Below are 26691 nucleotides of genomic sequence, written 5' to 3'. Positions count from 1 at the left end.
CTGTTTCCCGCCATCATCATTAGTTAATTTGCATCACCTGTGTCCCATTAATTAACCCTGTTATGTTTGCTATTTAGTTCCTCCTGTTCACTCAGTCTTTGTCTGTTCACCATTTGACTATGTTGTGTTGCACCTCTCTGCCTGTGGATGATTGTATTAAACTGATATTATTCTCCTCATCTGTGTTACCTTCCTGCAACCAGCTGTAACAAAAGTAGGGTTGTCGTCATGATACAGAATAATCTCATATTTAAGATATCAAAGCATTGATCTGTATTAAATCCAGTATAATCACCAGTATAGGCTACATGTAGATTAGAGAGGATGAATTAAAGTGTGAACTAAATGTAAATGAGTGTGTGTGTGTGTGTGCGCACTCTCACACAGGAGGCGGTTTTAACAATAAAAATATTATTTTAATGGTTACGATACAAAGCAGTTAAAACCTGCCATTTTAAGATCTATAATCTAACCTTATCCAGCAATACTGGAGATGCTGTTATGTGTCCTTCGATCATTTATCCTTCTACACTTAATGCAGTTCAGCATCTGAGGAAGCCTTTTACTCCACAGACTCCCATTCTGGTTTATATTTCTGAAAACTTAATTTTTCTTTCACAAGCTGGACTAATAACAGCTGCCATCATGAGCTGCTCTCTGTAAAGTTAAACTTCCCGCCACTGTCAGCATCCCGTCTGGATGATCATGTGATGTATCAACAACCAATGACAGAGAGCTTTACTTAAACTGAGTCTCAAGACAGAAGAAGCAGAAGAGACTCTTCATCACTCCTGAAGATCTTCATCTGCGGCAGGTGAGAACTTTATGATTGAGGCAGATCTGACTATCCTGACCCTACCTGAATAATCACAGGGTTAAAGCTGAATGATAAAAGACACAGCGACTGACAATATATAGGACCTATGATGTTTGCATATTTTTGTGATATTTAGTTTGTACCTGTTATCTGGGGAATAATATAAGCTTTGTTCATGAACTTTGATATCATAAATGTAAACTCTCCAGGAGTGTTTTTGACGTTTCATATCAGGCCTCCTCCGATCACACACTCCATCACTGTGAGAAAAGAAGAAACTAATGTTAAATATTTTTATTTGAACAGACCAAACCATAATGCATCAGAATACACTCAGTGTAAAGATAAACATTTTATCAAATAAAAACAAAACATTTAGTTTTAGATTAATTAATCTGATTAATTACACAATGTGGCGATTAATTAATCTAATTAATCACAATTTAATCGCATGTCAAATTTGGCTGAGAAATTACCCCCAAAATATAATCTAAGAGACAAAAAGTAGCTTTAAATATTTATTTGATTCAACATGAGGGTGAGTAAATGATAATTATTAATTATTAATATGGAAATATGATTTATTTATTGAAGTTATACTCATTCATTCAGGAATGAAGTAAATGGCTCTCTTTATGAGTGCAACACTAAATCATTGATTCACCCGATTTCATTCAGAAACAAAACAAAACACTGTTTAATAACAACATCATACTAAATTAAAAGCAAAACATTTATAATAGTTTTAGATGAATGACCATATTAATAAAAAACATGTTCCAGAAAGTGACAAAGTAGTTCCTTATGCAATGATGTCCATACAGTGAATGAAAGCTTTACAAAAATTGCAAATAGTTAAAGTAGAAATCTAAGATCTCAGAGTTTTTCCCTAAGTGAGATCTTTCCAGCAGGATTTGTGAGTCTGAGACGGGGAGAGTTTTCAGTTTCTGCACATAAAACTGTTACATGTTAAAGATCTAAATACTTTATTACAATGAATGTTATCATAAAATCAAACCGTGTTTCATAGTTATAGTTAATTCATAGTTATTTAGCAGCAGTGGTTGATGAAGATGAGTGTCATTAGTGTTTGTTTTTGTGTTATTGGTGTTTTATCCACGTCATGTTGTGAGAAATAACAGTATTGTCTTTCAGTAGAGCAGTTTATAGGATTTCCTCATACATTGTGACTCCAATAATCAGTTTCTAACAGCAAACACTCAGAATAAAGTGAGATGATGTGAATGTCTTGTTGAATGAGTGTTGATAGTCTGAGGATCATCAATATTAACAGAGAAACTGCTGAAAACACTCTTTATTTCATGTCAATAGTTCCTGTTTTCACCTCATTTATTATGCTGATGTCTTCAGATCTGCTGTAAATTGACACTTAAAGCTCCTTTCATTGCTGTCAACAGACTGAGGGGATTTGATGACTACAAATATCTACATTTATTTCTGTCTTTGTTTTCCTTACCATTTATAATATTTGGAATAATTTCGTTACATTATATTGTTATCATTTAATATAAAAACAAACCCTGTAACTGATATATTTTTTTTATTTTGGCAGATCAGCTCCTCCCACACTGGGATTAATCATCAGTGAAGCTCCTCCCACATCAGTCACATCATCAGTGAAGCCCCTCCCACATCAATTCTCCAATAAATGCTGGAATGTTCCCATTAAAGGAGCATCAGGAAGAGCTGAAACCAGTAAAGACTGAGTTTATTAAAGAGGACAGAGAGAACATGAGTGATCCAGAACCCTGCAGAATGAAACACACTGAAGATACTGAAGAACAAAGAGGTTGGTGTTTATTCTTCATTCGTTCATGATGCTGAACAACATTCATGTTAGAAAGATTCAGCAACACATTTAGAATTTTAGACATGTTTAAAAAAAATAAATAAAAAAAAGTAGTAATATCAGTAAACACCAAACTGAATCAAGTAAATTCACTTTCCAGAATGGCTGACAGGATTGTAAACTTGACTTAAGCAAAAAACTGATTTATAGTTATTGATAAAGTTGTACTTTTCATAAAATGTAGAAGTTATTCATAGTTATATAGAATATTCTTCTTGCAGTAACATTGGTAACAGGGTTGATGAATGTGATCAACACTGTACAGTTTGTGTAAAAATGAGACGATAGATTGAGATTATTTTCTTGTCCTCCCATCATGCTGTAGAAAGAGCCCAGATGATGTCACTTCCTGGGCGTCACAGTTTTAAGATGAGGAAAATTCATAACAGGGTTGAGGGTCGAAATTCACTTGAGTTTGTTTTCAGTGTCCCACATTCACATGTGTGAAAGAAAAAGTGACTAACTCTTAATAATTAAACAGTTTTAGTACAATAAATATCTTAAATAAATATCTAAAATCTTAAATAAATAAATATCTTAATTAAATATCTTAAATCTAAAAGTTGGTGTTAAAATATGACAATAATTGTGTCATTCATCAACATCTTTAATAGTTCTCACTACAGAAACATGGTGATTTGTCTATAATGTTTTAAATATAATAATTGTTTCAGGGACATATAATAAATATATAAAAAGGCATCAAAGTGATCGGTATATTAGCAGTTGTCTACTTCAGTACATGAAGGTTCACTTTTATGTTCTTTCACTTCATAATCCTCATTTTGAATCACTTTAATATACTGAAAATTAACTTTTGTTGTGATTTCAGAGCTGATGGAAGTGAAGGAGGAGAGTGAAGAACTGAGTGAAGTGGAGGAGGAACATCATGACAAACCTGGAGAAAAACCTTTGAGTCGCTCAAAGACTAAAAAGACATTTTTAAAGAAAAGAGCCAAGAAATCTACAATCTGTACTCAGTGTGGAAAGAGTTTCTCAACCAAACAGAGTCTTGATCGTCACATGAGAATTCATACAGGAGAGAAGCCGTTCACATGTGATCAATGTGGGAAGAGTTTCAAACAAAAAGGAAATCTTAAGAGTCATATGAAGGTTCACACTGGAGAGAAACCACACACATGTGATCAATGTGACAAAACATTTCTTAAGTCATCAGCCCTGAAGAGACACCTGACAGTTCATACAAAGGAGAAGCCACATTCATGTTCTGTGTGTGGAAAGAGTTTTTCACAGCTGTATAGTTTACAAGAACATGAGAAAATACACACTGGTGTGAGAGAGTACATGTGCTTTGAGTGTGAGAAGACTTTTATTTCAGCAAACCAATTAAAAGTGCACCAGAGAATTCACACTGGAGAAAAACCTTATAAGTGTTCATACTGCGACAAGAGATTCAATCAGTCAGAACATCTGAAAACACACGAGAGGATCCACTCTGGAGAAACACCTTTCAAGTGTTCACAGTGTGACAAGAGATTCAGTTGTTCATCAAATCTGAAATCACATGAGAAGATCCACAGCAGAGAGAAGCTGCACACATGTGATCGGTGTGGAAAGAGTTTCTCTATTAAAGATCAGCTGAAGATACACATGAAGATCCATGCAGTGGAGAAACCACATCACCACAGTCTGAAATCACAATAAGTAGTTCATCTTTATGTGCTGAGAAACAAAGTAGTTTCCTTAAAGCCACAATAAGCGGCAGGACAGTTTGGTGGTTGCTTAGTGTCTGCTTGGAAAATCTGAATCTTCTCCTGAAACTACAACAGAATGATCAAATCACTGTTAAAACAGACTGTATGGATTTTTTCCTTAAGATCAATGTGACAAACTAGTGACTTACACTTAGTGAACAAACTGCCATGTTTCTATTATTGTCATTTACAACATAACAATAAAACAACCTGCAACAGACAATATTAACTTGCTGTTGCTCCTCTTCATTCGTTCCATGATAAATCTCCCACCATTTCCCATTATCATTCCTTCGATCTTCTGTAGTAGTTCTTGTACCTGAATGTCTAAATTACTCTTGATATTGAAACAGTAAAATCGTCCTCCACATTCAGTCAACAGCACGATGTTTCAGTTTTAGATGTTCATCACTCCTCTGTTTTTGTCTGTGACTTTTTTTTTTATCCTTGTGGAAATATCCAACCTGGTGGGATTATTTTGCCTCGGACTTTGTCACAGGACAGTGCTGTTCCTCAACATGCTTCCAAACTCAAAACTACTTAAAAGGACAATCTTGCACACACACATACAGTGGTGTGAAAAAGCGCTTGCCCCCTTCCTGTTTTTTTGTTTTTATTTTTTCCATGTTTGTCACACTTTAATGTTTCAGATCATCAAACAAATTTAAGTATTAATCAAAGATAACACAAATAAACACAACTTGCAGTATTTAAATGAAGGTTTTTATTTTGAAGGGAAAACAAAATCCAAACCCCCATGGCCCTGTGTGAAAAAGTGCTTGACCCCTAAACCTAATAACTGGTTGGGCCACCTTTAGCAGCAACAACTGCAATCAAGCGTTTATGATAACTTGCAATGAGTCTGTTACAGCGCTGTGGAGGATTTTTGGCCCACTCATCTTTGCAGAATTGTTGTAATTCAGCCACATTGGAGGGTTTGAAAGCATGAACCACCTTTTTAAGGTCATGCCACAGCATCTCAATAGGATTGAAGTCAGGACTTTGACTAGGCCACTCCAAAGTCTTCATTTTGTTTTTCTTCAGCCATTCAGAGGTGGACTTGCTGGTGTGTTTTGGATCATTGTTCTGCTGCAGAACCCAAGTTCACTTCAGCTTGAGGTCACGAACAGATGGCCGGACATTGTCCTTCAGGATTTTTTGGTAGACAGCAGAATTCATGGTTCTATTTGTCACAGCAAGTCTTCCAGGTCCTGAAGCAGCAAAACAGCCCCAGACCATCACAATACCACCACATTTTACTGTTGGTATGATGCTCTTTTCTGAAATGCTCTGTTACTTTTACGCCAGATGTAATGGGACACACACCTTCCAAAAAGTTCAACTTTTGTCTTGTCAGTCCACAGAGTACTTTCCCAAAAGTCTTGGGGGTCTGGCAAAACTGAGACGAGCCACTTCCGGTAAGATGGCGGCGTAAGAAGTCCAGAAGTTTTCTGCTCCGCACATTTCTTATTATTAACGATCTGTTTATCATTTATTGGATGACGCAGTTTGAGAATAGTGTTACCGAGCTTTAGCAGAACAACATGCCGAGAAATAATCCGAAAAAACCGGCCGATACTGCCGAGGATATTGGCGATACGCAGTGTACAGATGGGGCCGTCGCAGGCCAGGAGGATATCAGAGAACTCCTCGGTGGCATTAGAGCTGAGGTATCGGCGCTCAGAGTTGAGATACTTGCAGAGCTTAAATCATCTATCTCTGCGGTGAAAACTTCATTATTAGAGCAAGAACAGAAGCTGAAAGATGTGGAGGAATCCCTTACCGACGTAGATGGTCGTGTTACTTCCTTGGAGTCTACATGCTCAGCGCTGTTAAAAGATAACGAAAGAATGAGGTTCAAACTCGAGGATTTGGAAAATCGATCCAGGAGGGAATAATGTTCGTGTGATTGGTATCCCCGAAGGTACCCGAAGGGAATCATCCTTCTGCATTTATTGAAGCACTGTTACTCGAGGTATTCGGCGAGCAAAGTTTTACCAGAAAGCCGCAGGTGGACAGGGCTCACCGTTCCCTAGCACCCCCGCCGAAGCCAAATCAAGCCCCCAGACCGTTCATCGTGCGAATGCATCACTGCCAGATGAGGGAATTGATTCTCCGCTTGGCACGGGAAAAGGGACAGGTGTTATACAAGGGATCGCGTATACACTTTTTCCCCGATGTCAGCGCCGAGGTTGCAAAGAGGAGAGCGGCTTTTAACCAGGTCAAAGCTCAACTCAGAGGAGCGGGTATTGAATTCGGATTGCTTTTCCCTGCACGTCTAAGGATCAATCATGACGGAGCGAGACATTTTTTTGACTGTCCGCAAAAGGCTTTGGAATTTGTGAGGGGAATTGTCCCCCCTTCAGCAAATTAGTTTGAATGAACAGCACGTCAGATGTGTCTCTAGTTCTATATAACACAAACGTTGCTTCGAGTGGACTGAGAACTGAAGAGACTAATTTGTATTAGAACTGAGTGCTCTCTTGTTCACGTTAAAAATTTCGTTCTTTTTCTGTTAATGAACAATAGTTTAATTCTACTGGAGCAGAAACATGAGCTGGTAAGTTATGGTTCTTGGTAACGTTATACCAGCAGTTGTTTGTTTGAGGTTGTCATCGCGACAAGGGTGGGTGGGGGGTGGTGGAGATTGTACGGCTTTCACTAGCGAAAAGGTCATTAACGACGCATCTGGTCGCTATGTTATTGTTGCAGGCCGCCTGTTCGACAAACAAGTTATTTTTGTTAACATTTATGCCCCAAATTTTGATGACGTTAACTTTTTCCGTAAAGTCTTCTCATTTATTCCTCCAGTCGATGATTATGCGTTAATTATAGGCGGGGACTTTAACTGTGTTCTGAACACATCCATGGATAGATCCTCTTCTAAAGTTATACAGCCATCTAAGGCTGCTATATATATTAAGAATTTCTGTGATCAATATGGACTACTAGATCCCTGGAGATTTCTTTTTCCCTCATCCAAAACTTTTTCCTTTTTCTCTCCTGTTCATCACTCTTACAGCCGCATTGATTTTTTCTTAATCGATAAGAATCTTCTGCCTTCGGTCTCATCCAGTATATATCATAGCATTGTTATATCTGATCATGCCCCTTCCTCATTTGTGCTTAGCTTACCAACTCAGTATTCTTCTTTTAAACCCTGGAGACTAAATCCTTTGCTTTTGGCAGACGAAGAATTCATAGCTTACTTAAACAAAGAGATAAAGTTTTATCTGGAGCTGAATGATACCCATGATATTTTCAAGATCTATATTATGGGAGGCATTAAAAGCATACCTTCGGGGCCAAATAATTTCTTTCTCCTCTTATGCTAAAAAGCAAGAACTCTCTAAACTTAGGGATATTTCAGAAGCTATCAATAAGCTGGATGAACAGTATGCTATCTCTCCTTGCCCCCGCCTATACAAAGAAAGAATACGTCTCCAATCTGAATATAATTTGCTGTCAACTTCACGTGAAGAAAAGAGACTATTGAAAACCCGGCACACATTTTATGAATTTGGAGACAAAGCCAGTAAATTATTAGCTTTCCAATCTCGTCAATTAAATAATTAAAAAATAATAACCCAGATTAAGTCCCCATCTGGATCTATGGCATATACTCCACAGGATATAAATGACAATTTTGTACATTTTTATTCTATTTTATACACTTCAGAGTATCCTAATGATGCTGCAATTTTAGATTCCTTTTTTGAGAAAATAGATTTACCAACTATAAATCCTGACCTGAACTCTGATCTGGGCAGACCTGTTGCTAAGGCAGAGGTTGCAGAGGCAATTGCAGCAATGCAAAGTAGTAAAGCTCCAGGGCCTGACGGTTTCCCAATAGAGTTTTACAAGAAGTTTGTAACCTTGATCGGTCCACTTCTTATGGCAGTTTATAATGAGTCCTTTAATACAGGAATTCTTCCAGTAACACTTACGCAGGCCTCAATATCTCTTCTCCAAAAGGAAGGCAAAGATCCAACTCGTTGTGAGTCTTACAGGCCTATTTCGCTCTTGAATGTAGAGTTCAAAATTTGTATCCAAAATTCTTGCATTGCGCCTAGAACCCATTCTTCCTACTATAATTTCCAATGATCAAACAGGATTTATTAGAGGCCGCAACCCTTTCAACAATTTACGACGCCTATATAATGTAATATATACAAAGTCTTCCCTAAGCGAAAATGAAGCGGTAATCTCTCTTGACGCCGAAAAGGCGTTCGATAGAATTGAGTGGGAATACCTTTTTCACTCTCTTAGACAGTTTGGCTTTCCTGCAGATTTAATCTCATGGATTAGATTGTTATATGTTTCTCCGGTAGCATCAGTGTGCACAAACAATGTTTACTCTGAGTATTTCTCTTTACACCCAGGCACCAGGCAGGGGTGTCCTCTCTCCCCCTTGTTATTCGCTATATCAATTGAACCTTTGGCTGCTGCGCTTCGTCAGTCTTCTAACTTTAAAGGTATTATGCGTCATGGTACGGAGCATAAAATCTCATTATACGCGGACGATGTTTTGCTCTATGTGTCGAGCCCAGCCTCCTCAAGTACCACAAATTATCTCATTATTACAGGAATTTGGCAGTTTCTCTGGCTATAAGCTTAATATGAGTAAAAGCGAGTATTTTCCGATCACTTTGACCTGTACAGACTATTCCTTTATTCCCTTTAAAGTAGTACATGAGGGTTTCAAATACTTGGGAATACAAGTTACCAGATCATTTAACAAATTGTTCAAGGCCAATTTTTGTCCACTTCTGGATCGATGTAAAAAAGACTTTGTGAAATGGTCCTCTCTGCCCCTATCTTTAGCAGGCCGCACAAACCTAATTAAAATGCTTGTTCTGCCGCGGTTTCTGTATTTATTTTCAAATATACCTATTTTTATTAGAAAGAATTTTTTTACTAAACTGGACAGTTTAATTACTTCCTTTTTGTGGGCGAACAAGACCCCTCGCATTAGGAAATCTTTTTTACAGAGTGTAACGTGGTCAGTAGATGTGGGAAGAAGGAGGCGGGAACCGGCGAACGTTCAACGTAACTTTTAATTCAAAATAAACAAAGAACAAAAACGAAAGTAATGCCGGCAGACCCTCGCGGACGTCTGCCGGCCACACAAACATAATAAAACATAACATAAAGTCCAGGCCTGGTCCTCTCTCGTCCTTCACGGACGTCGCTCCTCCTTTTATGCCTCCGGAGCTCCTCCGTGAGAGACTCGAGGCCGGCGCGCCTCGCAGGTGATGCTCATTATCACTCGCGCCACCGGCCTCGCGCCGTTCCCTCACGGCTCTCGCCCGCCCTGCTCGTCACATACCCCCATCGTCCCTCGCAGGCCGGGGGGTACTCCCGAGACTGCGCTCTACTCCCCCCCGGGGCCTGTCTCGGCAGCCGCAGCACCTGGGGGTAAGGACAGACGAGACGAGAGAAAGGAGACGGAAGCAAGGGGAGCGACAGGACGAGAGAGGGGAGAGAGGAAAAAGAGAAAAAAAAATTCTTGGTCCGGTTCCCAGACACACTGCCGCCCGGTCCTCAGCCAGCCGGGAGGCTCTTCCTCGCGGTGCCATGCGGTGGCACTGGACGCTCGGTGGACGGCCCGATCCTCGACCGCCTCCTGGCGGCCGGCGATGGCTCCTCCGACTGAGGGCAGCCGGCAGCGAGTCCCCCGTCCCCTGCTCCTCCCCTTCATGGCGGACAGCAGCAGGCTCCGGCCCACGGCAGACGACGGCAACTCCTCCGCTCCCTCCAGGTCCAGGACGGCAGCCACCCCACCTCGTCCCAGGAGCACGGCATCCGGGTCTCCGTCCCACCTTTCACAAGGCTCCAGCACCACCGCCTCGGGCAGCCTCTCGCGGTCTACACACACTCCCGCGCTGCCCGAACTCCGCAGCACCGCGATCCCCCTCAGCAGCGAGGGCTCTTCGACAGCATGTCCCTCCTTCCTCCCGGGTTTCGGCACCAATGTAACGTCGTTAGTAGATGCGGGAAGAAGGAGGCGGGAACCGGCGAACGTTCAACAAAACTTTAATTCCAAAATAAACAAAGAAAAAAAACGAAAGTAATGCCGGCAGACCCTCGCGGACGTCTGCCGGCCACACAAACATAATAAAACATAACATAAAGTCCAGGCCTGGTCCTCTCTCGTCCTTCACGGACGTCGCTCCTCCTTTTATGCCTCCGGAGCTCCTCCGTGAGAGACTCGAGGCCGGCGCGCCTCGCAGGTGATGCTCATTATCACTCGCGCCACCGGCCTCGCGCCGTTCCCTCACGGCTCTCGCCCGCCCTGCTCGTCACACAGAGATTAAAATGTCAAGGAGGGATGGCATTGCCCAACTTTTTATTTTACTATTGGGCGAGTAACATTCAGAAGATACTCTATTGGCTATCTGGTGTAGATCCTCAAAACACCCCTTTGTGGGTGCAGGGGGAACAATCATGTACCAAATTCAAACTTGGCTCCTTAATTTGCTCCTCACTCCCCCTGGTGGGGAGAAATTACGTCTATTCTCCTAATCCTGCACTAATTCACACTCTAAAAATTTGGGCCCAATTCAGGAAACATTTTGGTTTACAGTCAGCTTCCATTTTAGGACCTGTTGCATCCAATTGTTTATTTCCACCATCCTATGCAGACTCTGCCTTTTGTGTTTGGGAGGAGAAGGGGATTAGATGCCTAAAAGATTTATATTTTAATAATACTTTTTGCTCTTTTGAAGATCTTAGACATCATTTTTCTTTACCTAGTTCTCACTTTTTCAGATTCTTGCAGATTAGGAGTTTCATCAAGAAGGTCTTTGTCTCCTTTCCTGAAATCCCCCCTACTTCACCTATTGAATCTGTGCTTGACTTGAACCCACATAACAGAGGACTCATTTCGAACATATACTCTTTGATAATTTCTATAAATCCACAGAGCCTGGATGATATTCGTAAAGCCTGGCAAAGTGATTTGGGTATAGAATTCACAGATGAAGACTGGCAAAATGCTCAAAATAGGGACCACTCCTGCTCTCCTTGTGCAAGGCATGGATTAATTCAATTTAAAGTTCTTTATAGACTCCATTTCACGAACTCCAAATTAGCCAAGATTTATCCAAATGTCAGCCCTGCCTGCAATAGGTGTTCACAATCGCCCGCAACAACCGCTCATATGTTTTGGGTGAGTCCAAAGTTGGAGGAATTTTGGAGAAAGATTTTTGAGTCATTTAAACATATATATGATATCTTGATTGATCCTGATCCTGTGATTGGTATTTTTGGTGTGGTGCCTGAGGGTATAAAACTCAGGAATGATGTATCTTCCGTTATTTCTTTTACTACACTACTGGCGAGGCGTTTAATATTATTTCAGTGGAAAAGGGCAGACCCTCCAACCCATAGCAGCTGGATGAAAGAAGTAATGTTTCACATTCAGTTGGAAAAGATTAAATATACGATTCGAGGTTCGAAGTGTAAGTTTCAGGTTATTTGGTCTCCCTTCATAAGATATTTTGAACAACTCTCCTCCCTCTAAGATGGAGTGACATGCCTGAACCTCTTCTTATTTTCGTGCCCTCCCCCTTTTTTCTATTTTTTTTTTCTATTTTTTTAATTTATTATTATTTTTTTATTTTATTTTTTTTATAACTGTTAATAATGTTATTATTATTATTATTAGTAGTAGTAGTAGTAGTATTATATATGTAATGTACAAATTTATGCATATGTATTTTCTATTTCTGCTCAAACTAATGGGTTTAGCTCCTCTATTGTATGTATGCATGTGTGTGTATATACATGTATGTATATTGTATTTTTATTTTTTTTATTTTTTTATTTTTTGGTTTGGTATTCTTACAGCATGTACTTATTTATTTAGTTCTTATTTATTTTTTGATGAGGGTTTACCCTTTTTATGGGCTTAGTGCCACATTTATCATGTTTATTAGCTACACGTTCACTTTCAGCCTTTCTTGTTAAATTATAATTTACGGACTAAACAAACATGGACACCTAATTCCTTTAATGTCAGTTCTGAACTGACAGAACTTTTATTATATATTTTTATTTTTTTATTGTTATTATTTATATATAAATATATGCCGTCGAGGGGTGGGGTGATGAATGTACTGTAAATGTTAAAACTTAATAAAAAAAAAAATAAATAAAAAAAAAACTGAGACGAGCCTTTGTTCTTTTTGCTCAGCAGCGGTTTTCGTCTTGTAACTCTGCCATGCAGGCCATTTTTGCCCAGCCTCTTTCTTATGTTGGAGTCATGAACACTGACCTTAACTGAGTCAAGTGAGGCCTGCAGTTCTTTGGATGTTGTTGTGGGGTCTTTTGTGACCTCTTGGATGAGTCCTCACTGCGCTCTTGGGGTAATTTTGGTCGGCCGGCCACTCCTGGGAAGATTCACCACTGTTTCATGTTTTCACCATTTGTAGATAATGGCTTTCACTGTGGTTCGTTGGAGTCCCAAAGTTTTAGAAATGGCTTTATAACCTTTGACTGATAGATCTCAATGACTTTTTCTCGTTTGTTCCTGAATTTCTTTGAATCTCAATGTCATGTTCCCTGTCTGTGTTCCCTGTATCTCCTCTGTGTGTGCACCTCATGTTCCCCTGCTCCTCCCCTTGTTTGTTACCATGGACACTCATTGGACCACGCCCCCTTGTTAACTCGTTATCTTGTTTGTGCCAGTGTATAAATAGTGCCTGTGTTTCAATCATGCCTGGCTGAGTATTGTTTAGCCGTTGCCTTGTTTTTCCTAGTATTCGTTTTCCTTGTTCCTTGCCTTGCCTGTGTTTTGACCCTGGACTGTTTCCTTGTTTTATGATCTTTTGCTGCCCGCCCTGACCCTTGCCTGTGTTTTTGGATTACCTCTTTGCCTTGCCTTCTTGTATCTGTTTGCTGGTGATCGACCTACTGCCTGTTGACTACGCTCTCCTGTTAATAAAGCCTGCATTTGGATCTCCCACTCCGTCATCATGTCCCATATGTTACACTCAACATGATGTGTAGCTTTTGAGGATCTTTTGGTCAACTTCACTTTGTCAGGCAGGTCCTATTTAAGTGATTTCTTGATTGCGAACAAGTGTGGCAGTAATCAGGCTAGAGAAACTGAACTCAGGTGTGATAAACCACAGTTATGTTCACAATGTTGATGTGATTACCATGAAAACAGTCACGCGCTGCTGCTTTAGCCGTCGTATGGTAGAAAATGTCCAAATAAAATAAATGTGCTCAACAAGCTGACAGAAGTCGATGCATTTCTTTGTTGGAAGCATGTAAATGTAACTGTAGCTTTAATGTTGTCTTTGTAAATATTCACTTTCCCATATGACCACGAAGGAGAATCGGAGGGTCGACATTCAGGGGACAGACACCGACATGCTGTATTTTTTATTTTATTTCAACAAACGACAACCAAAATCAAACCCATAGAAGCTCGTGAAAAGTGGCTGTGTGCAAATCATTCACAGCAAGTGAGTCATACTCGCAAACAATGTTAATTATATATTAATATTAATACAATTATATATTAACGTTAATACAAAATTCAGCTAAGTATGTGATTATTTTGAGTGAAAAGCAGTGGGTTTATTTAGTGACATTATTACATTTGCTAGTCGTCTTCCCTCACCTTCTCAACCAAGGCGAAAATTGTATTACACCGTCCAGTCTTTTTCCCTGAATGATATTGTGAGTTCCTATTACAATTCTCGATTCAGCATAAATGACCAACAATGGCGACATTTTTCACAATCATGACAGAAAATTAAAAGACTGGCATTATAACATCACTAGCAGAAAGGCAGCGCTATATAAACAAACCCAGGCTAGAACTGAACACGGCGAGACGGCAGCTTCACATCCTCTAAATCTACCTTCTCGATGGCAATCAAGTCTTTCAATTCAGTGGAAAAGTCGCTTCTCTTCATAACATAAGGATCGCGTCCAACATATGTTGTTATTTTCTGTTATACCTTTCTAAACCAGCACAGTATGGACTTTTCCCTATCTCTTCCATTCTAATTTTCACTGCTTGCCCTCCACCGGAATTTCGTGCGTCACCAGAACCACGTGATTGCAAACAACCTATTACACAGATTTTCTGCTGTTGACGCTTGCTGGTTAGTGTGAGATGCATTCTGGGATACCTGGCTATCTCAAGTCCACACAAGTCACCTCTTGATGCATCCTCGATAAAAGGGGCGGATCAAGAACACATCCGGGGATTTGAACTGTACTTGGCTAGATGTGAACTTTGAATCGGAACAGTACTTGGGCAGAGACTGATGACGTTTCACACAAGTACAGACAAGAACACATATTGAGAAATGGCTAGCTATGAATGAATGAATAAGGCATTTCGGGGTCTCTCCTCATCCACAACCTGGATAATTCAACAGCAGCCACAGAGCAACAGCGCCACCTATAGGTAGAGAGGAGAGATTTGTCTACCTTTCACAGAAAAGGCATTGTTATTCAGCACAAAGATGATATACTTGATGTGATTTCAGGCCTTAGTGATGTGGCCATTCACTGCATGGATCTTCATGTGTATCTTCAGGTGATTTTTAATAGTGAAACTATTTCCACACTGATCACACGTGTGCAGCTTTTCTCTGCTGTGAATCCTCTCATGTTGCAAGGTTTTTCTCCAGTGTGGATCATCTCATGTGTTTTCAGAGATGATGACTGATTGAATCTCTTGTCACAGTGTGAACACTTGTAAGGTTTTTCTCCAGTATGAATTCTCTGGTGCCGTTTTAAACAGTTTGCTGCAGTAAAAGTCTTCTCACACTCAAAGCACATGTACTCTCCCACACCAGTGTGTGTTTTCTCATGTTCATTTAAATATTGCAGCTGTGAAAAACTCTTTCCACACACAGAACATGAATGTGGCTTCTCCTTTGTATGAACTCTCAGGTGTTTCTTTAAGGTTGATTCCCAAAGAAATACTTTGCCACATTGGTGACATGTGAACGGTCTCGCTCCTGTGTGGATCGTCATGTGTGCTTTAAGACTTGATGATTGACTGAAACTCTTCCCACACTGATCACATGTGAACGGCTACTCTCCAGTATGAACTCTCATGTGAATCTCAAGATATTGTTTGGTTGAGAAATTCTTTCCACACTGAGTGCAGGTAGTATATTTCTTTGCTTTTTTCTTTAGAAATGTCTTTTTAGTCTTTCAGCGACTTAAAGGTGCCCTCGAATTAAAAATTGAATTTATCTTGGCATAGTCGAATAACAAGAGTTCAGTACATGGAAAAGACATACATTGAGTTTCAAACCCCATTGCTTCATCTTTCTTATATAAATCTCATTTGTTTAAAAGACTTCCGGAAAACACGCGGATCTCAACATAACACCGACTGTTACGTAACAGTCGGGATCATTAATATGTACGCCCCCAATATTTGCATATATGCCAGCCCATGTTCGAGCATTAGACAAGGAAAGGCAGTATTAACGTCTGGATCTGTGCACAGACAAGGTAAGCAAGCAAGAACAACAGCGAAAAATGGCAGATGGAGCAATAATAACTGACATGATCCATGATAGCATGATATTTTTAGTGATATTTGTGAATTGTCTTTCTAAATGTTTCGTTAGCATGTTGCTAATGTACTGTTAAATGTGGTTAAAGTTACCATCGTTTCTTACTGTATTCACGGAGACAAGAGCCGTCACTATTTTTATTTTTAAACACTTGCAGTCTGTATAATGCATAAACACAACTTCATTCTTTATAAATCTCTCCAACAGTGTGTAAATGTTAGCTTTAGCCACAGAGTATAGCCTCAAACTCATAGAGAATCAAACGTAAACACCCAAATAAATACTTTACTCACATGATTCGATGTATGCACACAGCATGCATGACGAACATCTTGTAAAGATCCATTTGAGGGTTATATTAGCTCTGTGAACTTTGTAAATGCGCTGTATTATAGTCGAGAGCTCATGAGGCAGGGAGCACACGATTTAAAGGGCTAGCAGCACTGAATCGGTGCATAGTTAATGATGCCCCAAAACAGACAGTTAAAAAAATTAATTTAAAAAAATCTATGGGGTATTTTGAGCTGAAACTTCACAGACACATTCAGGAGACACCTTAGACTTATATTACATTTTGTGAAAAAGCATTCTTGGGCACCTTTAAAGTAGGGCTGGGCGATATATCGCATGCGATTCTCACGCGCATTTCGTCAGTAAAGCCGGTTCCCTGATTACCGCTAAATCGCCATCACCTGCTTTCAAATGGTGCGCCATTTAACAGACAGAGCCGTAGTTCACTGATAAGCCACGCAAATATCGCGTTCATTATCGAAGGCGATTCATCTGCGATATGAACGTGGCTTATCAGTGAACTACGGCTCTGGCTATTAAATGGCGCTCCATTTGAAAGCAGGTGATGGCGATTTAGCGGTAATCAGGGAACCGGCTTTACTGACGAAATGCGCGTGAGAATCGCATGCGATATATCGCCCAGCCCTACTTTAAAGGTTTTTCTCCAGATTTGACATGATGTTCCTCCTCCACTTCTCTCAGTTCTTCTCTCTCCTCACTTTCTTCCATCAGGTCTGAAATGAAAGAAAAAATGTGTCATTTAATTTTCAGTACATCAAAATAATTTAAAGAGAGAAATATGAAGTGAAAGGTCATAAAATTGAGACTTGCTGCGATAGACAACTGCTTTAAAATATTCAGTTCATTTTGATGCACAGTCCAGAATTAATCAAGTATAACATTTTATTTGTCAGGTAAAAATGTATTATGCCAACTAGACAGTTAGTGTCACGAATATGGCTCCTGCGGCTCCTCCTCCAGATCGCCAGAGGGAGCCATCACCGGAATATTGACCATCTTTCATTCGGACTACGTTACCCATAGGCCCTCATTCCTGGGAGTGATTGCACACACACCTGCACTGCATCACAAACTATTTAAGACACACACACACATCACAAAGTCTTGATTTGCCTCTGTGATCGTTTCTGAGCATTTTCTTGTGGACTGTTTATCTGTTGCCGATTGGATTGTTTATTCCTTGTGAACATCTGCCGCCTGCCCTGATCCCTGCCTGTTTACTGGACTCTGTTGTATTGCCGCCTGCCCTGATCTTTGCCTGTGACCCCACTGTTTGTCTGCCAGATAAACAAGAAGAAAAGTTTGGTCAAGGTGTGTCCTGTGCTCTTTCTCTGATATTTCCAGGGGCTGTTTTATTGTTTAATTGCAGGGTGTTTGATCTCAGCTTTTGTTTAAGCAGGAAAATCTAGTCTTACACAAATTTTATTTTTAAAACAGAGTATGTTTCTGTAGTGAGAACTATTAAACATATTTGATCAATGACAAAATTATAAATTTTCACTTAAAGTCAAATCACACTTATTTGTATAGCGCTTTTTCACAATACACATACACATCATACACTCATACACATGTGAATGTGGGACTCCGGAAACACAAGATCAAGTGAATTTTGCAGTAAAGTGGAGTAGACTGTATATTTTAAAATAAGTGATTATTTGTTATTTATATTTTAAAAAAAAAAAAGATTCACAGAGTGTGACATTATATCATGACCGTTTCCATGTCTGTAGAAAGTTCACATGCTCAAAGTCTAGACTGACTGATCTTTAAATGTGTTATTATCAGTGTCCTACATGATTCACTCAACCCTGTTACTTCTGACATGATTTTCCTTCTTTCAAAAACACCCAGGAAGTGACATCATCTGGGCTCTCTCTACAGCATGATGGGAGGACAAGAAAATAATCTCAATCCATCGTCTCAGTTTTTACACAAATGAACGACTGCATTTATCAACCCTGTTACCAAAGTTACTGTAAGAAGAGATTTTGCTCAAGTTACACTCACAACCCTGTCAGCCATTCTGGAAAGATCATTTACTTAATACATTTTGGTGTTACAGTTTATTCCTAAAAAATAACAATGTTATAAACTATATTGAAAATGCCTAAATTCTGGTAACACTCCTGGAAATTGTGAACCAGATATAAAACAAATGTAAAATACATAAATATTTAGTTCGATCTGATGTTGACAATCAGTATGAAACTTTCTCAAACTTCCCTTTACTGATCTAGAAAAGAACATTATGTATAATTTCATAGTTTAATTGCATATCTAAATATGCAGAAGTGTTTGAATCTTTCTAACATGAATGTTGTCGTTAAAAGTTCAGTATGTATTTGATAGTTTATCTAAATGTACAAGAACATGAATGTTGTTCAGCATCATGAATGAATGAAGAATAAACACCAACCTCTTTGTTCTTTGTTGTGTTGAGAAGTATATAATACTTGACATTCAATTCGTAGTAATTGCTTACTATAATACATGTAATTTGGAACTGCACCACTAGGGGGCTCTAGTGAGAAATTGTGTTGAGTAATGTGAGTAAGAAGAATAAAAAAGAGTTGAAGTTTAGCAGTACACCAAATGGAGTATGATTTGTTGAAAGGGTGAAAATACCACATTCTTCAGTATCTTCAGTGTGTTTCATTCTGCAGGGTTCTGGATCACTCATGTTCTCACTGTCCTCTTTAATAAACTCAGTCTTTGCAGTTTTCAGCTCTTCCTGATGCTTCAGTGCTCCTCTGATGGGAATATCCCAGCATTTATTGATCAACTGCTGTGGGAGGAGCTTCACTGATGATGTGACTGCTGTGGGAGGAGCTTCACTGATGATGTGACTGCTGTGGGCGGAGCTTCACTGACTGAACTGCAGATTGGTTGGAGGAGATGATCTGCCCAAATCAAAAATAACAGTTACTGTGTTTGTTTTTATAGGGCTAAAGACCAGATATCAAATGTTAGTATCTGCATCAAATTAAATTTACAAAAGCGATTTTAAATCGAAAACACATTAAATGCAAGTGTCTTTTAATGTTTCAAATTACTTTTGTGAAAACCAAATGTTTATGTTTTAATGTTCCATCATCATTTTAGTGCATTCCATCATATTGTAGTGCAGCAGCACAGAGTCTGTCAAAGTTTAATTAGGACTAATCCAGTGGGAGCAGCCCAGAGAGTCACTACACGTCGACTGCACAGAAGAGTCTATCAGGTTGCCAGGCCAAATTCCTTATGGCATTTGGATGGTAATCATAAGTTAATCAGGTATATGGTCCTTCTATTATATTTCTTTTATGTAAAAAACTGTGGCATACTGCTAAAACAAATTTAAAAAAAATGTTTTTTGTTAATTAGCATTCTTTCACTCAGGTTTCATTGAAATGTAACAGGCACAATATTATTGATGGCACTCTCAAGATGTTATCTGGTAATACAAATACAGGTGAAATTCGAAACATTTGAATATCGGACAAAAGTTCATTTATTTCAGTTATTCAATTTAAAAGGTGAAACTAATATATAGACTCATTACATGCAAAGTGAGATTTCAAGTCTTTATTTGTTATAATTTTGATGATGATGATTATTATTATGAAAACCCCAAATTCAAAATCTCAGTTAGTTAATATTAATTTCACCTTTTAAGTTGAATTACTGAAATAGATGTACTTCTTTTTTCTTTTTACTACTTTTTTTTTGTAGAAGCTATTGGCCAATATGGTTTACCTTCAAGAGTCCGCTGCGATAATGGAGGGGAGAATAATGCAGTCTGCCTATTTATGAATGTCTTCCGGGGATTCACAAGAGGAAGTGCTCTGAGAGGAAGGAGCACACACAACCAAAGAATCGAGAGATTGTGGCGGGACGTTTGGCGGGGCATCTCCAATACTTACTATGCCTTATTCATGCTTTTGGAAAGTGAAGGTACAATTGACAGTACCAATGAAATGCACCTGTGGGCATTACATTATGTGTATATACCCCAAATTAACAGGGATCTCCAACTGTTCATTCATCAATGGAACCACCACAAGCTGAGAACTGAACGGTACATGTCTCCCCATCAGCTCTTCATTCGAGGATGTCTCTCACAGCTAACTCGAAACCTGACAGGGATACGTGGAATCCTTGGAGCAGATGAAGAGCCAGTTGCAGAGCCAGTTGCAGATGTAAACATTCCTCCAGCTTCAGAAGAAGTTACCCCCCAAAATTTTCAAACAATTTTCAACTGGCCAGAATCTGCTGAGATTCCTGCCAACCACTTCAACATTCAAGGAACAACTTGTGCAGCAGGTCAACCCTCTTGGTGGAAGACCTGATGATTTAGGAACTGATCTTTTGGAGCTATTATTAACTTCCTTGGAAATATTCCTCAACGTATATAGATCACACATAGACTGGAACAAATGTTTGGAATATTTAAGATTTTTAATGTTATTAAATAAGCCTCTTATGGTCACTTAAGCTGCATTTATTTGATAAAATGTTAAAACAGTAATACTGTGAAATATTACAATTTAAAATAACTGTTATGTATAACTGTTACTATTTAAATATAGTTAAGAATTTAGTTCCATGATAATAATCACAAATGTTTCTGAGCATCAAATCAGCATATGAGAATGATTTCTAAAGGATCATGTGACAAGACTGGAGTAATGATGCTGAAAATTCATCTTTGAGTATATTCACAGGGAAAATATACATTTGACAATATATTTACATAGAAAACAGCTACAGTATTTTAAATTGTAATATTTCACAATATTACTGTTCTTGCTGATTATTAATATTTATTAAATAAATGCAGCCTTTATGAGCATTAGAGACCTATTTATAAACATTAAAAATCCTAAACTTTTCAGACTTTTGGCTACCAATGCAGATCATATCATAAGTTCTTCCTATACCAGTCACTCTTTTTAAGATTGAGCAAGTATTGACCCAAGTATTCATTTTGGATGCTCTTCTCATATAAACATAGATTTCTGAAGTTAATTGTTTGTATTTACAACATTATATATAGATCTTTGCATTTCACAATGATTTTGAGAAACAACACTGTACTCATTTATAAAATGTAACTAGTCTATAATATATTTGTCAAAAATTACATGACTGAAAATAAAATGTTTATTTGGATTCTGCAATAGTGTAATGCAATAAAACAGAAGATGCAATATTTCCTCTTATTTTTGGAATTTTTATTTTCAGAGAAAAACAAACCTTTATTGTAGTCTTTTAATTAATTATGCAACATTACCAACTGTTGAAATGGTACCAAATCCACTATTACCATTGGAAGTGTTTTCTTTTAATTGTGTATTTCTAAACTGTGTTTTATGCATTTGCATTGTTAACATTCAAGAACATAACAATATTGTTAGAGAAAATAAAGTTCTTGCAAAAAAGTTCTCTTCACTGAACTTAAAGTGATAGTTCACCCAAAATGCAACTTCTGTCATCATTTACTCACCCTCAAGTTGTTCCAAACCTGTATGAGTTTCTTTGTTCTGCTTGTTGGTAACCAAACAGTTTATGGACCCCACTGACTTCCATAGTAGGGAAAAAAAATACTATGGAAGTCAATGGGGTCCATTAACTGTTTGGTTACCAACATTCTTCAAAATATCTTCCTTTGTGTCCAGCAGAACAAAGAAATTCATACAGGTTTGAGACAACTTGAGGGTGAGTAAATGATGACAGAAGTTGCATTTTGGGTGAACTATCACTTTAATGAGATGGTTCACCCAAAAATTAAAATTCTGTCATTAATTACTCTACCTCATGTCGTTCCAAACCCGTGAGACTTTCGTTCATCTTCAGAACACAAATAAATATTTTTTAATGAAATGTGAGAGATTTCTGTCCCTCCCTTGACAGTGTGATGGAAATATTTTATGTCAACATGAAATGTACAGAAAATGCAGACAAAGGATGCTGAGGTCAAAGACCAGTCATATGATTAGCTTAGATCTTTACAAACCAATCACCAGAACAAATCACAGTGAAGAAGACATTGATTTTTACTCAACTGTAAGACTTAAATGTGCATGTATCTTTCTATTCATTGAGACTCACTTGGTTGTTGTGACCAGTGATCTCCCGGCCGTAAATAAAACTTCATTTCTACAAAGAGCAACTTGGAAGTCGTGTCAGGTATATGCTGCGCAGCTAAGATATATAGAAGATCCTACGCTCAAAAGACAACAAAAGTAACAGCTAAAGTGTGATTGAGGTAGTGAGGAATAGAAGTACTAAAGATTCTACACTCAAAAGACAACAAAAGTAACAGCCAAGTGTGACTGAGGTAGTGATAGTAGCTTCTTGACGGGACGCCGTCACCATACTTCAGGGAAGTATTGGATTTTATTGTAAGTATTCAGGAATTCAGGGAATTACCTCGAAATACTGTAGTATTGTATTAACAACTAGGAGTTGTTTAAATTGTCAGTGGTGAAGTCAGATATGTATTGAGAATTTCCACGACAAGGTTTAGGGCCCTATCTTGCACCGACGCAGCGCAAAGCCAAACGCAAGTGTCTTTGCTAGTTTAAGACAGACACAGTTGTTATTTTCCATCCAGCAACCACAGATGTCAGCAATGAACATGATATACAATATATTTCTGTGATTGGTCTGATCCATGTGTGCCTACATTTGTAAGTATTTAGCTTTTCAGTGTTTGTATTACAATAAAAAAAAAGTTAATTTCAACACGGAACTGTTAGTTTTCTTTCACTTAAGTGTTATCTGATGGATTATGCCTATTCTTGTATTAACTCAAGCTAGAATATGTCTATAACAATCAGTGGTACACGTTACTATGCTAAAAATAATTAGCAATATTAAATGGAAACAAAATAAATGGTGATTTAACAGGAAAATAATGGTAACACTGCTGCCAGTTGTTTCCTGTTTTTTCAGTGATTCACAGTAAATTCCTGTTGAAAAACATTACGGGGAGTGGCAGTGCACTGTAAAAAAAAAAAATTTTACAGGAATTAACTGTTAAAATAACAGGAAAATAATGGTAACCCTGCTGCCAGTAAATTCCTGTTATTTAACAGGGAAATAATTAACAGTGCATATGAAACAATTTAAGCATTGTTAAAAATATATACTGAGTAATAAAATTTTGGCATCAAATACAGTTATGTGTTGAGAATGAGTTCACAGTTTTACTATCCATCTTTTCTTTAACCATTTTTCGATATTTGAGGAAAATCCTAAATGAACTAAAACATTTAAGATAACCTTTTGTTGCGCATGTAGTTTATCACAGAAATAGTGACCCAACGTTCTCCTCAGAATATTCAGCAAACTTACTTAAATCTTAAAGGTGCCATCGAACGTTTTTTTTTTACAAGATGTAATATAAATCTAAGGTGTCCCCTGAATGTGTCTGTGAAGTTTCAGCTCAAAATACCCCATAGATTTTTTTTAATTAATTTTTTAACTGCCTATTTTGGGGCATAATTAGAAATGCACCGATTCAGGGTTGCGGCCCCTTTAAATACTCACGCTCCCGCCCACGGCGCTCGCGCTTGCCTTAAACAGTGCATAAACAAAGTTTACACAGCTAATATAACCCTCAAAATGGATCTTTATAAAGTGTTCGTCATGCATACTGCATGCATGCATCGGATTATGTGAGTATTGTATTTATTTGGATGTTTACATTTGATTCTGAATGAAGCCCATTGATTCAATGTTGAAATTCTATCAGAATCATCATTTTGGTTGAGATTGAAAATTCAATGCTAAATAACATTGAATCAATGTTGAGCTTTCAATGCTTTTCAGTGTTGAAAAAGACAACATTGAATCAACGTTGATTTTTGGTCAGCTTCATCACTGGTGGAACTTAGATGTCTTAGATGGAACTTTTATGTCAATCCATCTGTCCCCTCATTCAACACTTTATTCACATTAGCATTCATGCTCCCCATGACCCTTCCCTCTAGTCCCACAAACAAAACAAAAAAAGAATTTAATTTTTTAGTATCATGTTTTTTTTTTTTTTTTTTTTTTTTAGTATTAGTAGAAATAGTCTATTATAATTACAGTATTTGCACAACTAATTAATTGACCTGGCAAACAACTATTGACCACTAATAATGCTGTAAAAATGTTTCTCCTCTTAGGACCTGAAGCTTTTCAATGATGTTTGATGACTGAGGACACTTTACAATACATGGTAAGTAATTTCTATAAAAAGTGATATAGTTGTTAATAGATAATGAATTACTAATGTCCAAACCAGATGTTCATTAACTCACCTTTATGCCATCCCAAATGCATGTGAATTTTGTGTTTTGTTTTGCCTGTGTTCCCATGTGTTTTTTTCAGAAAAAGTATACATTTGTTTATTTTGTAGTCATTCTAGCAAATGGCGATTAAACTGATTTGTTTTATGTGCACAACTTTAGGACAACCAGACAGATGATTGTGAGGGTGACCTTGAGCAGCTCTTCATGGTGGTGTTCATTCTTCAGAAGGAGCTGGAGAACTTCATGAACCACCTGCTGACATTGACATTGTGATCGAGGGAGATAAAGTTTTGAATCAACTCACATGAGCTTGTGCCCTGCTTCTGGGTATGATATGACCAACCTATAATGGTCTTTATTAAATAGTCATAAATTTGAATTCAGCGTGTTTTAACTTAAACCTTTTTTTTATCATATTTCAAGTTTCACTTAATTTTGTAGCAGATTGTAACAGTCACATTTCCAAATATATATGACCCACCTTCTGTCAGTCATACACTACATTGTGTAGTTCTAATTTCCTGTTGGTTTTTGTTTTCTTTAGATGCCTTACATCAAGTGAGGGCTGAAAAAAGGAGGCCTAGAAGTTTGTATTTGCTGTTTCTGCAAAACTGGCTCTGTTTATGCTCCTGATCAGCTTTCGGGCATTGCTCGTGATGTTCGTCTGAGTATCAATTTAATGAATAAGGACATACTTTTTGCATCAGAAGATCTTCAATCCTTAAAGCTTCAAGTCCTGAACAGTGAACTGTGGTAGTGTTTCAGTCTGTAGTACTGTGTTTGTCTTTGTTGGTGAGTTTCCATTTGTATACTTAAAATTTACAGATGCAGATTGCATTTGTTGTCACAGTTTTCCACAGTTTCTTTCCAATGACTAAAATGCATGTTTGAGCTATTTTAACTGAAAGTAAGTTGCACTGACATCTTACAATTTGTCTGTGCTATTGTTTTGTCTCAAGATGAATGCCAATAATGTTTTTTTTTATACTACTTAACCCCTTTCACAGACAAGGCTTAAATCTGATCCCAGACTAAAATGTATGTCTGAGCAGTTTTAACTGAAAACATATCTTAAAATATGTCACTGCCATTGTTTTGTCTCAAGATAAACAATTTTCTAACGCATGTCTCTAAAATCTACTTAAATAATTGAACTAAGGTCTGGTCTTTGCTTAGCCTAAGCTTTGTCTGTGAAACCAGGTCTATTTGTTTTAGTCAGCATGAAATGCCATTTTTACAGCCACTTATTTTTCCTGAATGTGATGTTAATTCCTGTTCAGACAGTGTGTGGTTATAAATGAATACATTTGTTGTGAATTTTTCATTAAAACCATATTATCTGCTGCCCTTACATTGTCTCTGATTGAAATTAGAATCTTGCTGTACATAAAGCAAGATTGATTTGATATTGTTTCCACGTTAATTCAATGTTAAATAGGTGATTTAATTAAGGTTGAAAAAACATTGATATTACAACCATGTTGATCTATTTTTCATCATTGAAATAACATTATTTCAGGGTGCAAACCTGATGAAAAATCAACTTAAAATTCAACGTTGATCAACATTGATTCAACGTTATTTTGGTTAAGGCATTAACATTGATTCAACGTTGAATCAATGTTGGTCTGCTATCTGGGAGTTGAGGCTGTGCTCCGTGGCTAACGGCTAATGCTACACTGTTGGAGAGATTTATAAAGAATGAAGTTGTGATTATGCATTATACAGACTGCAAGTGTTTAAAAATGAAAATAGCAACGGCTCTTGTCTCCGTGAATACAGTAAGAAACGATGGTAACTTTAACCACATTTAACAGTACATTAGCAACATGCTAACGAAACATTTAGAAAGACAGTTTACAAATATCACTAAAAATATCATGTTATCATGGATCATGTCAGTTATTATTGCTCCATCTGCCATTTTTCGCTCTTGTTCTTGCTTGCTTACCTAGTCTGATGATTCAGCTGTGCACATCCAGACATCCTGCCCTTGTGTAATGCATTGAACATGAGCTGGCATATGCAAATATTGGGGGCGTACATATTAATGATCCCGACTGTTGCGTAACAGTCGGTGTTATGTTGAGATTCGCCTGTTCTTCGGAGGTCTTTTAAACAAATGAGATTT

The 26691-nt window shown here is 38.0% G+C and overlaps 1 protein-coding gene, 1 long non-coding RNA gene and 1 pseudogene across 2 annotated transcripts; 2 read left to right on the top strand and 1 right to left on the bottom strand.

Moving 5' to 3' along the window:
• Nucleotides 1-2841: 2841 nt before the first annotated feature.
• LOC125245779 (gastrula zinc finger protein XlCGF7.1-like) lies at nucleotides 2842-5005 on the top strand. Its single transcript, XM_048156526.1, has one exon. The coding sequence runs from the start codon at nucleotides 3525-3527 to the stop codon at nucleotides 4350-4352; it is 828 nt and encodes a 275-aa protein (XP_048012483.1). The 5' UTR covers nucleotides 2842-3524; the 3' UTR covers nucleotides 4353-5005.
• Nucleotides 5006-12010: 7005 nt separating this feature from the next.
• Nucleotides 12011-26691, bottom strand: part of LOC125245529 — a 58728-nt pseudogene continuing 44047 nt past the window's right edge.
• Nucleotides 23783-25597, top strand: LOC125245998. The gene is made up of 3 exons (XR_007179670.1): nucleotides 23783-24487; nucleotides 24720-24887; nucleotides 25105-25597. It is a non-coding gene; the product is annotated as an uncharacterized LOC125245998 (long non-coding RNA).

This window comes from Megalobrama amblycephala, linkage group LG1 (genome assembly GCF_018812025.1).
Source record: "Megalobrama amblycephala isolate DHTTF-2021 linkage group LG1, ASM1881202v1, whole genome shotgun sequence".
Taxonomy (NCBI): Eukaryota; Metazoa; Chordata; class Actinopteri; order Cypriniformes; family Xenocyprididae; genus Megalobrama; species Megalobrama amblycephala.
This window is presented reverse-complemented; position numbering and strand designations above follow the sequence as displayed.

Coding starts and splice junctions, on each gene's coding strand:
- LOC125245779 (XM_048156526.1), top strand. CDS start 3,525: ATGGAAGTGAAGGAGGAGAGTGAAGAACTGAGTGAAGTGGAGGAGGAA.